The following is a 16,394-nucleotide window of genomic DNA, read 5'->3' as shown; positions in this document are numbered from 1 at the left end:
GTATGATAATCATTCCCTCTTACAGAGCATGAAAGACAAACTTCAGGGGGGGAGGAACTACTAGAGTGAAAACAAATTAATTTCTAATTTTCCACTCAGTTCATTTGTCCAAACTAATTTCTCAAGTAATAATACACAACTAAACAGACAAGCATTTAACTTGTCATTCCTTACCCCCACCTTTTTTTATTTTTCAATTACAGTTGACATTCAATATTACTTTATATTAGTTTCAGGTGTACAGCATAGTGGTTAGACATTTATATAATTTACGAAGTGATCCCCCCAATTAGTCTAGCACCCACCTGGCACGATACATATTATACTTATTACAATATTATTGACTATATTCCCACTGCTGTACTTTATGTCATTTCTTAAGGGAATCTGTAGTTTAATTCTAAAACTTTCAAAGATTTATTCACCACAAATAAGAAGAGTCTCTTCATAACTCTTCTGCCATAGGAGCGCTAATTTATTGGGTGCAAATATGAGGCAGAGTTGTAAAATAAGGATACTATTTCTCAAGCACTACCTCTGAAATATACTTCTAATACTACAGGCCCTGTCATTTTGAACATGCTTAACACATTTTTACAAAGCCAGAGATGGGAGGAGGGGGGAGCTGTAAGTAATCTGCTCAGATTTCACTGGGGGAGCTAATTTTCAACATTACATACTATGTTAGGAAGGGTAAAGGAAAGGAAATTAAATGTCATCCAAACTTCTGACTTTTCTGCTGTTCTTAAGGATTCCATCAGAGTAAACTAAAATGGGTCCCTTCTTACCTAACAATCCTGCTATTTTAAAAAGTAATTTAGTCCATTAATAAACTTAATAATACAAATAAGGTCAAAGGAAATTTCCTTATAAGTAAATCTATGCATATTTAACAATATCAATGAGATCTTAAGGAAAAACATCTATTAATTTTTTTTTAATTAGAGGAAAATATTTTAAAGGAGAAAATGAGAACTTTTTAGTTATGGCATATAAAAGGAATTGAAATCAATATAGTCACATTTTTTAAAGCTGTAGACACTAATATTTTACAAATTTGAAAAATATTACCTTGAAATATTTGTCTCATGTTTATATGTATGCCCTTCTTTTAACAACTTACAATGTCCTCAAAAACTATTTGAAAACTAAATTATAAATCAAGATTTACTTAAATTCTCTTGATAAATGAAGTGGAATCACACCTGCTATGTATCATGCATAGGTATCTTCACATTATCTTAATCATTCTATAAAGAAAATAATCATACTTAAATCATCACTGAAGTAAAACAAGACTAATATAAGGGCAAGATACAACTACAATCAAATCTTGTTTATCGTTTGCCTAATATACCAGGGGTGCCCAAAAAATGTATACAAGTAGACCCTTTGGTCAACGTTGCTCAAGCAGTAGTTCGCAGTAATCAGAAGTGTCTGGACGCTGATGGGAACCACTTTGAGCACCTCTTGTCATTGCAGAAGTCACACGTGACTTGTATTCCTCTTTTGTTATCAGTGTATATTACTGCAATTTTAATACAGATTTCCTTTCTTAAAATGTGTATACATTTTTTGGCATCCTCTGTGTATTAGAAAATTTTATTTTATACTCAGTCAGTAACAGTCTTTATTCAATTAGTAATATATTTTCATTACAAACATAATTCTTTCAAGTCACATTTAAGAGACCTATGACTTTATTATGTGACAGAACAAATTCCAAAATAATCATAATTCTATTCTAAACTTATTCTAAAAGGAGCACAACTAGTACATAAAGCTTATGTTCAGGAATACTTTATATTATAATACTAAGCTATATGATAACTAAGAATAGGAAACTAGGGTTTGATAGTCTGTCAAGCACAATATTTGACGGATATAAGAAGGAACTCTCTATTCTAAATAAAATAGGCAGTATTTCAAATGAATGACAGGGACTAGACTAAGGAATAGGAGTTCTAGTTGCTTAGATTCAAATCTTATGTACAACCAAAATAACAGAATTTAGAAAGCCAACTGATCATTTATTCTAAAGTCACAATTTGTCAGACCTCCTCAATGGAGAATCTAGACTTGAGGATATGAAGAGGTAAAATGAGGACCTTAATAAATTAAAGAAATGAAAAGGGGAGTATTAAGACCACAGCTTGCCATGGAAATGAATATAAATAGCAAGTAGAAAATTAACTTAATGACAAGCTTCAATATCTAGGAGCCACTGTAATAAAATAAGTTTCTACCAATACAAACTACTCTCATCTAAAAAAATAGAGATTAAAAAATAAATCTTCTAAGATATATGTAGCTTAATGTTTCAACAAATGTATCAACTCAAATAATTTTAAGAACTGCAATACTTCAGACTGTGAATTCTGTGTTGTTCAGTCTCACAATGGGGGCTAGTATCTATAGCATAAGGAATGAGGAGATGTGGGAGGGAAGTAAAAAAGGATAACAGACAGCTGTGTACCTTAGAGAAACTTAATAACTCGCTTAATAGAAATGAATAAATCTAAATTAATTCTTTTTTTTAAGAACTCTCTACCTGCTCCTTTTTCTTCCCAATAATGATATTAAGATGGTATTTAACTATCATTCGGAGAAAAAAAAGTATGTGAAACAAATAGGAGTCCAAAGGTAAAAAGGAGGAAAACAGCCTCTGTTTACTTCATTGTGACCTCATACTGACCTGAGAGAGAGAGAGAGAGAAGGAAAACAGCCAAAAGGAATCTGCCCAGGTCTCCTTGGAAGAAGACAATCTAACACCCAAGGGGAAAATATATGAAAAAAAGAAAAGAAAAAAAAAAGAAAAGAAAAGCAGTACTATCAAAATATACATAGATGTACTGAATTTACTCAATGTAGAATCTGATCACTAATAAATTCCTATTTTTGAAAAAAGATGTAATCTTGAATAATTACTTTGGCAACTATTAAATGTACAGTAACTTCCCTTTACTATTCCTAACAAACTACAAGAATGGTCCTTTTAGAACAACGCTGAATATACTTTGAGAGTAAAATGGCATAAAATTACTCAGCTTCTCATATTTCTCCAAGGTATACATCTAATTTATCCACAGGCTTACTTTGGAGCAGGCACCAATGGTGATTAGTTAACTCAATACAGCAGTATTGAACCACAAATGACTTATTCAGAGGAAAATGATTATGGGGAATCTCTGAGTTCTGTGTTATTTGAACTCTTATTCTAGGCTCATTTTTCAATTTCTATCAAATACTATATAAATTTCCATTTTCTTTAGAGACAAAGAATGTATCTCAGTAATGTAATTTTAATATCCACACACCTGAACAAGTCCTAAATCAGCATACCAAAGGGAAAGTTCTTACCCTATTACTGAATCATATGCAATCATACAATGACTTCATATTATCATGCTTGCTTAGCTTAAAACTGTGCAATGTATAAAAACAATTAAGTCACAATGAGAACTTGATAAATAATCACTGGGACAAAATACACCTTTTAAGAAGAGAGGCAGAATCTAATATAAACAGTACACTGTACGAAAGTTACCATAATTAAAATGTAGAAATTATTAGTTCTATATTCAACTGAGCAAAATGCAACATGATTAATCCCATAGTTAAGAGTTCATCGTAGGCTATAAAGAAGTGGGTATTCGTGAAGAGGAGTTTCCTGCTCTGCTCTTTACTTAACAGTGTTAAAAAGATTAATATGGAAAAAAAATCTTCTCGTTCCTTCCAATCACAATGATCTTGATGATTTAACATAAAAAGAAACTGTGATTTCCTTTGAACTGTTTGATTTTAGGCTTGTTTGGCTAAGTACTTGGTTTATTGAAACTGTCATTACTCTCTCACTTATCAGCTGGCAGAGAAATTAATTACTCTGTGGTATCTGCTAGCCCCAGTTAGAAGATGCCATACTGTTTTCCCCAAATCCAGATCCTAGCTCCACATAGGTTAACTGACCTCATGTTGTGACCCTCAGACCAGCATTCACAGGATTCAGGTCATGACCTATGAATTAGCATCATGGAAGTAAGGGCCATACCCAGTTTCCCTTAGAGAACTGAACACATGAAATAGTAGGAACTTCCTACGCCTTTCCTGATGTGGTTTTCAATACACTAAGCAGCTGCCTCTCGAATCTAAAGGAAGACAATCAAGTTATCAGCACTCTCACATATTTAAAAAAAAAAAATGAAAATTTCTATGGTATACACTTCTCTGCATCAAAAGAATCACAAGGATGATAAAAACCAGCACGTGAAAAATATTTCACTCATGTTCTCGAACAAAAATTGATCTTGTTTTTAAAACAATTATCCTTTAGAAACATTACCTAGGAGCACCCAGCGACAGGCCCCCTGCTCCCATCACTACCATCAAGTCTCCTCTGCAGTGTTAAATGGCGTTGGGTTGGTATCTCACCTCTGCGCCACCAAATTATTCCATGTGGAACCACAAGTAAATGCCTTTCCTAACACAGTTCTACCACAATGTACTCTAAGAAACATAAAACCTAAGAATGATAAATACAGAAGATTGCTTCATCAGAAGACAGTGCAGAGTAGATTCTGGATATGCTTTTTAATTTTTTTCTCAGCAGGGGGAGCTAGCACTCTCATCTTGAAAGTCTAAGTATACATGTCGGGTATTTAAATTTTGATTCCATTGATCACATTTCAGTACGTGTTAGATTATCCTACTGAAAAATCTCCACAAGGAAAAAAAATTTCAAGTTTGACAAACTTGAAAATTTACCTTTGTCTTGAAATTCCTGAAGATAGCTGCAAAAAAAAAAAAAAGCACACATTTTAAAATGAGGGTGACAAATCAAAATAAGGTCCAATCAGTGGCAGTAATTCAGATCTATTTTAAAATCTATATTATAAACATACATTTAGGAAAAAACTACTTCCTATCCTGAAATGACAATTCCAAAAAGTTTATGGATTTATAATAAAAGTATTTTTAAAGACCTAAGTTATAGTAGCAAAACCAGGATTTATCTTTAATACCTATGACTTATATTTATTCATTTCAGTATCTGGAGATTATTATTTTCCATATTTACATTAAAATTCTCAACCTAACTATATCTTATCATTTAAACCAAATATATCCTCAACTAATCAAAATAAACAATTGAATTTTGCTAGAATGCTTGGAAAAATACATTTTCAAGAAGCTTCACAAGAAAGGACATTATGACAAACACATCAGTTTTTAAAAATTATTATAGCGGAAATATATTTTGTCCTTTAAAAATATTTAACAGCAATTAAATTACAACATTAAAAATTTAATTCTGTGACAATCAATTCTTTATTGAAATGTTAATTACAAAGTTGCTTCTAAGTAAGAAATTAGTAATAAAAGGCAAGTAAGGGACTTACATCGATTTCACATCTTTTATCTTCTTAATAAGAGATTCTCTCTTTTCCTTTGCTTTCTTGGATAAATTTTCCCCTTTCAGTATGTCTGCTACAAATGTTTCCACATCTAAACCATGAAATATAAGAAACAGAATACAATTTATAAGAAAGAATCATTTTTTGTGGAGACAAATAGGACAATGATTATTTCTACCCATAAGTATTAATATCTGTACAATTTGTTACAGTTATTTATCAATCCAAAGCATAACAGTTGAAGTATGTTTCAAACACTAAGTTGAACAAATCTGTTCACCACTTAGCTAATAAAATTTGTATGCTCTGTTTATGCTTAGCACAGCAAATGCTGTTTGGATGTTTGGCATCATTACACCAGAAAGAGGCACACAAGTTTTAATCAACTACGGTGCCCCATAAAACAAATTCTCTCATATAAAAGCAAGCACAGAGCACTTATGCATGGGTTACTATCATTTTACAATATTTTCTAAGTTCCTGTATGAACAGGTCATTCACAATATTATGTCAATATAAGTTAATGTCTCTGGAAAGGGCCTGTTTTCCCCAGTGCAATTCATTTTTAGATGTACACAATGTTTAATGCTTTAAAAGAAAAAAAAAAGTCCCTTTTTCTAGCCAGATCCCAAGCCAAACCCTCCTCCTTCCTACCTGCCCCACCCACTCTGGCCAGCCACCCTCAAATAAAAAAGATAATCAGTTGTGTGGTTTTGTATGCTCTAGCTTCCTGCCTTGGTATTACCACCTTGAAATATTTCTTTAAATAAAGGAAGAAGTGGCAAAAATAGATTCATCCACTATTTAAAACTAGAGTAACCTAAAGATAAGATTTCTATGGCCTCATTTCCATATAACATAGCCTCCGCTTTTAAATTTTAGTAAACTTCTAAATTTTTCTGTCTTCTACTCTCTGGTATAAAATTCCTACAAATCCTTACTGGTATGATTTTATAATAGCTCTCATTCTTATTTTTTCTGGAACATTGTAAAACTCTAAATTAATTTTATATTCAGAATTTCCAATCTCATTTTGAGTTCTCTAATACTAAGAATACCACTTAAAAATTTTAAATACATATGAGTATAAACCATGCATATTTCATATTGAATAGATATGTGTATGTTTTACTTTCTTTTTACTTAACTACTTTGTCTTCTAACTCACATTGATAAAAAGATGGTAACACAAATATATGGTGATGGAAGGAGAACTGACTCTGGGTGGTGAAGACACAATGGGATTTATAGACAATGTAATACAGAATTGTACACCTGAAATCTATGTAAATTTACTAACAATTGTCACCCCAATAAATTTAATTTTAAAAAAATTTCAAAAAAAAAAGATGGTAACAAAACATACAATAATATTATATGTATTAATTCAAAGCAGTACAATAGTCTTTCAACCGTACTTATAATTAACAATTTAAAACCTAGTATTTGAGATAGAATGTAATCAATTTTAAATTCTTGATTAAAATGAAAAATATCTTGATCCAACGCACAAAGTTGATTCAACTGTTATTCTATGCACTCACAACAAATGTGTCAAGATCATTTTTCACTAAATCAATCTGACAAGTGAAAGAATTAAAATTTAATATTGATATATTTTTCAAACAGCTTTCTGTTTTCAGGTCCATTAATTACTAATGTTAAAAGTATCAAAAGGCAATGAAAGCAAAGTGTCCCAGGTTCTCTTTCCTTGAGCTGTCCATATTTTTCGACGAGGGGGATACAGAGACATAATCCAATACCAGCGCATATTAGACTCAGATTTCTAAAGTGAGTTCAAACTAATGAAACATCAAAAAGAAAAGTGCTCTCTTTCAAACTCTTTAAATTTTTGTACCCAAAGGAGCAGACACTCTTTGGACATCCAGATATTAGCTGAACTGGAAAAGATCGTTGGCTTCTCTAAGATGGTCACAATAGGTCTACTAAGAAAGTGGGATGAGAGAAGGAATGGCATCTCCACTGCGGATTACTTCTCCAACGGGACTCAGTACTTGTGAGAATCACTGGCACGATGATTAGTGAAGAGTCTGCTTAATGTTACTTTCACTCAGTGTTTGTCTTTAATTCCCTCATCCACGAGTATTTAATTGCCTATTTTACATTTTCATTATACAACCCAAGTTTAAATAAACGGGATCTATTTTCTATCTCCGGAAGCAATAACAGCAGGAATTATAGCCCAAGAGTTATTTCTTTAAAAGGTCATTTCATTTCTATAAAAACAGAAAACATAAAAAGCTGCAGTGCTCTATCTGGTGTTTCCTAACACTTCCAAAAAATATTTTTAAAATACGGATCCCTGCTATCCCTGAGGAAGTACTTGTTGAGAGTGAAACTTCAGGGAAAAAATCTATGTTGTTATTTGTTTATTTTTCCAGGGGGAGGAGATTCCGAGGTTGGGCAAGAGAAAAGATCTGTATTTTTAGAGTAGTCTTAACGTATTAATCCCTAAACTTATCCCAGAAAAAGAGTGTAGGGCAAAAAAAAAGATTTAATAAACACTGATTTTAAAAAATATTTCTCAAAAGAGACATGGAATGCGTAGGAACTGCTTTGCTAGTTCCTTCTTTTTTTTTAACAATATGTTAATAACTTTATAGTGGAATTGATGCAATAATCGTAGTTTGTTGGTGCCCACTGAACTCGGTTAGGTTTTTAAGTTTTTGAAATCTGGGTTCTTCCTTAAAATCCACAATGTGCCCATTTATTTCGAATCCAACGAAACCAGCCTCTCCCAAGCACAGGAGACCCTCTGGAAGTGCCGGGGGCCTGGAGCAGGGTCCCAGGGCAGAGAGCGAGCACTGAGAAGGTAGTGGGGGCTTTCCTGGGGGGCGCTCGGACTCTGCCACCCCCGCCCCTCGACACTCGGAGCGTTAAACCCCGGGGTCCCTCAGCGGCGCTGTGAGCCGGGAGCACTGGGTTTGGGGCAGCGCCTTCGCCAGACAAATGGGACTGGATCTGAGGCTTTGGAGCTCAGAGCAGGGTAATATTTCAAAAGCATGCAATAAAAAAGTCCTGGGCGAATCCAGCGCTCCTCTGGCTGGTTGAAAAAGAGATTGGAAGCTTTTTATTGTGCTCTGGATAGCCCTGCAAACGGTAAACTAGCGAGCGCGGTAGCCCTCTTCTACCTTCCTTTAGGGGTCGTGTCCCTCGGTTAATTTGTAGACTTCACTGACTCCAGACTGCCTGTAATTCGGGGAACGGCGGTAATTCGATTACGACAAAGGTCAGCCTGCCTCCTCCCTCGCCTCTTGGACTAGTGAGTTAGAATTCCTCTTCCTCGGACACGCACTCGCCACAGGAAAGGAGAAACGTGGAACCCACTTTGCCCGCGAGGAGAAAGGGCAGTTCGTGGGTGCCCCCCACGCACGGGACTAAACCCCAGCGCTGCCCCGCCCGCAGCCACCTAGAACGCAGGTCGGCTCTCCCGCAGCCCCAGAATTAGTCCCATCTCCATCAGCCTCTGCCCCCAGTCATCACGGAGGACAAAGTTACCCCACATGGCGGTGGGGTTTGCTCCTGTTACACCTCAACACTGTCAGAAGCAAACCTTACCTCCCGGTACAACTGTAAAGATCTGGGGGAGAGGGCCTCTGAAAAGAGCAGATTTACAAGTGCTCTGCAGATAAATGTTGTCTGAGAACAGAATTAAAAGATACCATATCTTGGCTCAGCAACCCTCAAGCAGTTTAAGTTAGAAAGCTCTCAATAGCCATCTCAACCCCTAAGAGGCAAACACTTAGGTACATCAAATCAGCGAATAGTACTCCAAATTGTCCTTTTTTTCTCTTTTTATGTACATATGAGCCCCCTAGAAAAACTGCCACCAGGGCTTCCCCTAGAGTCCTCAAGTGGCTAGGACAGGTATCAAACACATACACACACACACACACACACACACACACACACACACACACAGCTTTCCATCAACTTCCACATACAGTGAAAATGTGAAACCACACAATGTTAGAACAGTTTTTAAATTCTTGCAAACAATAAAATTGACTGTTGGCTTCTCGAAACTGAGTACATAGCAGAGGTTCCCACTCGAAGAAAAGATGTTTGACTACATGCCCTCCCCATCCTCCAACAGCAAACAGCCTGGAATATAACTGCCAGGCTGCAGGTTGTAAACAAGTCACCAAGGTAACACCTGGTGTCTTCAGCCTGTTCCCAATTACGCAGTATCTTCCTGAGGGGACTTGCGTTCCGACAGACAGACAGACACACACACACACACACACACACACACACACACACATCTTCTGTGATAGCCTGAATTGTATAGGAGAGGGAGGCAAGAATTAAACTGAATGCACTACTATTTGCTCAGCCCCAGATCAATAAAACAAGTGTAAAACTAATCACACCACACCCCAAATGGCTTCACTACTTAATTCCATATCTTTCTCTACTTTATGAATTGGGCCAGGTTTCAGTTTGTATGCACTGAAGTGCTATCACCAAACTTAGTGTGGTAAGGATCCCAGCCAAACTTAAACTGGCACCAGAACAAAACGCTACGCTTTTCTACTCTGGTAGAGGGGGGTGTGGTCTGACCAAACACCTACTGGTGAATACATTTTTTTAAAAATCAATTACACCGGGCACAGGTAGATCAATGAAGCCAAATGCCCAAAGTTGGAAAATGGCTAATTGAAAAGTTATTGATTGCTCTAATCAATGTCTTTCTCTTGATTACTTAGCAGTTTTACAGGTTATAGTGGAACTGTGGACTTTTCAAATATGGAAGAAGAAATGTGAATAACCACAAGGAGTTCTCAGAAAACACATGTGAGTCTTACAATCCAGTCATCTGACAAAATTATCAAAATTGGTTTTGCAGGGTAAATGATTTATTTTGATAGAAAACTGGGCTGTTGAAAGATAGGGATGAACATCTTTCACCTCTAAAAGATGGCTCAGGATAAACAGTACCTTATGATAATCAAACTCTTTTTACTACGCATTTTCAAAGAAGCCACAGTGAATAACACATTAGTCTGAGATTTACGCCATATTCACTGTTAGGCAGCACCTATTATAATGTGTTCAGTATGTGATTGAAAAAGAAATGTAAACTCAGTGGAATGAAAAAAATAGACTTGGCTTTAATTGAAAAAGACAAACTAAGTGAATAATGAGTATATAAAAACTAGCCTATGCCACTTTTATCACCCATATATGACACTTAATCTTAAATTTATGAGCGACAACTGAACTGTTTCAAATCACCAGAGGCTTTTCTTATTCTGTTGTTTCTATCTTCTTTCTAATAGTATTTTAATGCTGGTAACGTAGAGATAAACCCATTTGGAAGTTTTTTTTATATACTTCTCATTTGTAGTATATTTAGATTCCTTTTTTAAAAAAGAAAACCAGTAATAATTTGGATTGAGTCACTACAATACCTGTGTATCAAACGTCTTTTTTAGTAATCTGAAATGAAAATACTTTCAATGGAAACCCATGTGGAAAACAAGCCAACCAAAGATGCCCTCCCAAGAAAAAGCAGAATATCACATGCTTAAGATAGGCAAACAATTTTCCTAACATCACACCTTAATTCATCTATGTTACATGAACCATACAAGGAACTGTAAATGTCTGGTCCCTTGATTTACTACCACATTTTCTTATTTCTAGCAGAAAAAATCTTAGAGGTGTATTAGACTGATTCCACCTTGAGATAAAATGTTCTCATATCAACTTTATGCTCATTAGTTATTCCTGCCAAAATGGGACAGGCTTGTTCTTGCTCTACAGGAAAATCCAGGTGCTAAAGAAGTAGGTGACTAGTGGTGACTCAGTAGGTGGCACTCTTCCCTTTACATACTCAGCTAATGCCCCAGAAGCAAGTTATGGGATACTAGATATACCATAAATAATACTCATACCGTGTCTCCCCGAAAATAAGACCTAGCCGGTCAATCAGCTCTAACGTGTTGTTTGGAGCAAAAATTAATATAAGACCCGGTCTTATTTTACTGTAAGACCGGGTATAATATAATATAATATAATATAATATAATATAATATAATATGATACTATATAATACTGGGTATACTATAATGTAATACTGGATATAATATGATACCAGGTCTTATATTAATATTTGCTCCAAAAGACGCATTAGAGCTGATTGTTCAGCTAGGTCTTATTTTTGGGGAAACAGGGTAGGAAAAATAAAGCCCAAGTGCTGACCAAATTATAAATGGAACTTTGGAAAGGTGGAAATCAAACCACACTCTTCTCGGCATTGAAATAAAACTCTGCTTGTTTCAAGTGAATTGTATTCTTCACCTAGTACCCCTAAAGCATGATTATAATGCATGAAGGTTTAAAAAAATGTTCTGGAAATTCCCAATAGGGGAAAATGCAATATTTCAATTCAAGGCTGCTGGATGAACAAAATCTCAAGGTCACATTGCAGAAATCATGCAGCCACTTTGTTTGGTTTGGTTTGATTTTTCAGAGTACTGATAATCCACTATTTTCTTCTTTTAACATTGGTTTCATTTTCTAGTTTAATAAGAAGAAACTAACATCCTCTTACAGCTCTCCTTTTTAAATGTGTTGTCCAAAAATAAATGAATGAGAATATCTGACTGCAAACCACTAACACTCCAGCAGTCAAAGGGTGGTGATTAAACAAATGAAGGGGGTTGGGGGGGCCAGTTGTTTCAGTTCCTCTCACTTTCTTGACTGCCTGGAGGAAAAACTCACATAAATCAAGATTATTCTTGCTGTTAGTCCTAGTCAAAATATTTGGATGTGGGAAAAGATTAAATGAACAAGATTTTGGATTACCCTTTAATTCTAACTATCCAGCCTAACTCTGTTCTTCCATTGTTATTTTTTTTAATTAAAGATTTCCTGTAGTACATATGGCAGAATATTCAAAATTTGCTTTGCACAACAAAAACTCATGAAACAAAAGAATAATTCAACACTTTTACAAAAAGCATAGGCTTTCAAGATTTAATATACTGATTCCACAGAAATATAAACAACTAACAATCAAACTACACAGCCACTTTTTCAAGAGTATCATTAAATGTAAATAGAGAATGATAGCCTTTCTGGGTTTTTGCATTTTTGTAGAATTTTTTTTTTTTTTTAGGAGGAAGGAATGAGAAGGAGGGAAAAACAAACATTGAAAGGAAAGTCTAAAACTGTTACAATCATAAAGAAAAATAATAAGAAAAAAATAATAAATTGATAAGAATACATTTGAGTACCTATTTCTATCAAGCAGTTGAAATGTTAAACATTTAACACACAACATATAATGAATTGAATAATTGGCACATGGAATACAAAGGAAAAAGTCCAAAAAATATTATTTTGAAAGGCGTTTTCTTTGGACTTTATATTCTTTTTTCTGAAGGCAAGGGATTTTAAACACCAGAAAAGTTTAGTTCCTTATCTTCTCTACCTTGAAATTCTATCACAGTGCCATGCATTCTAAGAGCACTCAACTCAACTGTTAGCTATAACCACCACCAACATCTCCATTCTTAGTTTCAAAGAAAGAACTAGGTAAGCCAGCAATATCTCTAACACTCAAACCAATACCAACTCTTCCTCTATAGTTTAAGTAATTTTACATCTAACCATGTACTATTTACCCCAAATATTAGAATTATGCAAATCATCATGTACAATCCTAACAGATTTTTTTTTGGATGAAAAACTTGAAAACACTGCTGAAAGCATTTTCTTACTGAAACCTTCCTTACCTCAAAAAAAGATTTTAATTACAGTCAAACATAAAATGTTAACAACCACCTTTAAAGAAGTTAAAAAAGAAAAATGAAAAACACGGATTCACTTGTTTCATTTCTTTAAAATATTTTTTCGCATATCCCTACCCCTTGAATATATATCCTCTGAAAATAAAGTAGAAACCAAATTTATAATCTCAAAAACTTTAATATTTTAACATTTCTTTTTAATATTTCATGTGTTTTAATATGATTTGCTCTAATAAAAAATATTAGAAATGTCAATAAGATAACTTTTAAGATGCTGATTTCAGACATTATGCAAGTACATTATCTGACTAAAGAGAGACAGAGTTGGCTAAACTATATAGGAAGTTAGTATTGGCAGGTAAGTTAAATATTATGTAATTCTGAGCTTTCAGTTAAATTGCTCAAACAAGGGCCACATGAAACATTTGTATGGGGATCAAAGAATAAAGGGTCTCATAACCTACATATCGTATTATCTGCAAATGTGTGATTATGGATCCAAATAGCAAACTGTCTACTGTGGCAGTTGTCACGCTTTAATAGCATGCACCCAGAGGTCTGTGCTTTATTTATTAAGTTCACAAATTCATACCTAAAATAAAGGGGGAGAAAATCAGACCTAGACTTAGAATATTGGGTAATGGTAAACCCCACTCTGATCTGGTTACTAAAATAACACTCTAAACCAGCAATTCCAGTATCGCAACAACAAAAATGTTAACTGTAGTAAAACAAAATAGTACTCATGTGAACTCTCATATAATGGAATAAAAGCTGCCTTAAATCAGTCTTTACAGTTCTTTCAGTATTTCCCTCAGTGGTATCCATTAATGACAACAAGCATTTCTTAGAGTAAAATACGAACCCAACCACAAATGCATTCATCACACTGTAATCATGTTCACACAAACATAAGTCTGCATCCATACACTATCGATTTTATTTTCTCTATCATATTCATGGTGCTAACCACCAAAACAGTGTAACAGCATGTTAGATTTGGTCTCACGCTATAAAGTAACATACTGTTTAAAATGTCTCACTTTAGAAATTGCTTTTTAAAAGTTAAAATAAGCGACATAGGCATCTAAGAGGAACCTTTTAAATCCAGGTATTCATGACCAATATTGAAAGAGAAATGCTTTAAGAGACAACTAAAGTAAAGCAATCAAAATTCAGTTTCCAGAATTCTGATGTATGTATGACAAAATGAATAACGGTAAGAATCCCAGAGCATCAGCATAGGTAAGATTTGTGCTACCCTAATGTATTTTCTACCTTGTGCAGAAATAGAAATTTTCCAGTGGCCCTTAGTGAAAATACACACGTCCACATCTAGTTCATAGCATTGACCAACCGCATCCTGAACTCCTCAAGTACAGTGAGTTCCTGTAAATGGTAACTTAAAGCTGAAAAGGGGAAGATAAGGGTGCAAACATGAAGTACTGTCATCGTGTGACACAGGAAGTTGGACTTTAACACATCCTTCCTTTTTAATATGTTACTCAGGCTGAAGACAAGTGGCCATTTAAGAATCAGGTCCTCTTTGAAAGTCTTACATATAGGTGCACTGAATGCTCAAGAAAAATGGGAGTTTTAGAAATGACAAACCCTCCCATTCCACAACCCCTAACACCTGTAGCTCAGACCTCTCTGCATCTATCCACCCTTCTCCTCCACTGGCCAGGCCAGCAAAGAACTACTTCTTTGATTACTGATCCCTTCCCAGTTCTCACACTTCTCACTTCTCATTCATGCGCGCTCTCTCGCGCTCTCTCTCTCTCTCTCTCTCTCTCTCTCTCTCTCTCTCTCTCTCTCTCTCACACACACACACACACACACACACACACACACACACACACGGCGTCTTTACAATGCATACAGAATAGGCTTCCCCACCATCCTAGCACCAAAATTCCACACACACGGCCAGACCCCTCTCCCCACTCCCACTCCCACTCCCACTCCCACTGGCCAGGAGACATGGGGAGCGCGGGGAGGGAGGGTAGAGACTCTGAAGGCTTCGGTCCCCATCAGCTCGCCCCCGCCCCCGCCGCGTTTCCCGCCCCCTTCCCGCTCTTTACCTGCCAACAGGTTCCTAATTTCCTCAGGGAGGGTATAGGGAGAGGAGGCACTGCTAGGGTTGGGCATATTAGGGAGCGCGGGGCGTGCGGGGAAAGGACCTGTGCTGCAAGGGTAACCGACGGGCTGGGGTTGCGGCTGCGACCTAGACTGTGGCTAGCGGTCGGAGTAAGCACTGCGGGGCTACGATTCCGGACACTGCCCGGCCGGGGCTCACAACAAGGAAGTCACTGAATCCCCAGCCTGCAGCTGCTGGACTCTCGGCCCAGCCCCGCCCGGCAGGTCGGGGCGGGGCGATGGGCGGGGCGAAGACCCGAAGGCCTAAGGAACCCAACTGCGCATGTGTCTCCCTCGGTTTTCCGAAGCTCCGAAAAAAGCCTCTGGACAGGCGACGCCCACCGCTACGTCAGGGAGCGGGAGGAGGAGCCGCTGGTGGGAAGGGAGCCGGCTGGGCTGCGTCACGTGACCCGGCGCCTGAAGCGCCCCGCTGCCATGTTGGTTACTGGTACCACCGCAAGTGCCGGCCGTTTCTCCAGGATCTCGGAAAAGAAGGTCTCCGCAGTGCCTTCACGTTTCCCGATTAAGAGACCTTCTGGCCAACGGTCAGCGTCGCCGAGGTTTCACACCTCGCCTGGTATCCCACAGGCATTTTCGTCCACCCTAAACTATTGTGGCCTTCTTTGTCCGATTGAATGAAGGTAACGAAGCCCCACCTTCCGCCCTTCCTCCCTGAGAGGCCAGGCGAGCTGCTCCGGAGAGCGATCCGATTGGCTAACGTTACTTTTCCACCGAATTCCGATTCTTGGGGGGGGACTGATTTTCCCCACGACAGACTAAGAGTGGAAACTTCTAGTCACTATTCTTTTGAGTTAAAAAATATAGAGAAAGCTAAATAAACGGATACCACTGTCCTTCTATAAGCAACCAATTGATGGTAATTAGTAGAATGGACTTATAAAATTTGTTCGCTCCAACATGATCGTTTAGTCAAACAGTTATTGAGTGTCTTCTATCTTTATAGTCTACAGTTTTTACAGGTTTTCTCTAAAACCCAAAAAGACACGTTCTGGTGCCGTGTGTGTGTGTGTGTGTGTGTGTGTGTGTAAAATATATATACATT

The 16,394-nt window shown here is 36.7% G+C and overlaps 1 protein-coding gene across 1 annotated transcript in view; it reads right to left on the bottom strand.

The window, feature by feature from the left end:
- SKAP2 (src kinase associated phosphoprotein 2) overlaps positions 1-15,552 on the bottom strand; it is a gene marked incomplete at its 3' end in the record, with an annotated part of 149,272 nt that extends 133,720 nt beyond the window's left edge. The window contains 3 exon segments of the mRNA XM_081079390.1: positions 4,762-4,787; positions 5,397-5,502; positions 15,277-15,552. Of these exon segments, the coding sequence (XP_080935516.1) occupies positions 4,762-4,787; positions 5,397-5,502; positions 15,277-15,343 (199 nt within the window). The 5' untranslated portion in view covers positions 15,344-15,552.
- Positions 15,553-16,394: the final 842 nt, after the last annotated feature.

This window comes from Rhinolophus hipposideros, assembly GCF_964194185.1.
Source record: "Rhinolophus hipposideros genome assembly, chromosome: 18".
Lineage (NCBI taxonomy): Eukaryota > Metazoa > Chordata > Mammalia > Chiroptera > Rhinolophidae > Rhinolophus > Rhinolophus hipposideros.
The sequence above is the reverse complement of the archived record's forward strand: the minus strand, read 5'-3'. Positions and strand labels throughout refer to the sequence as shown.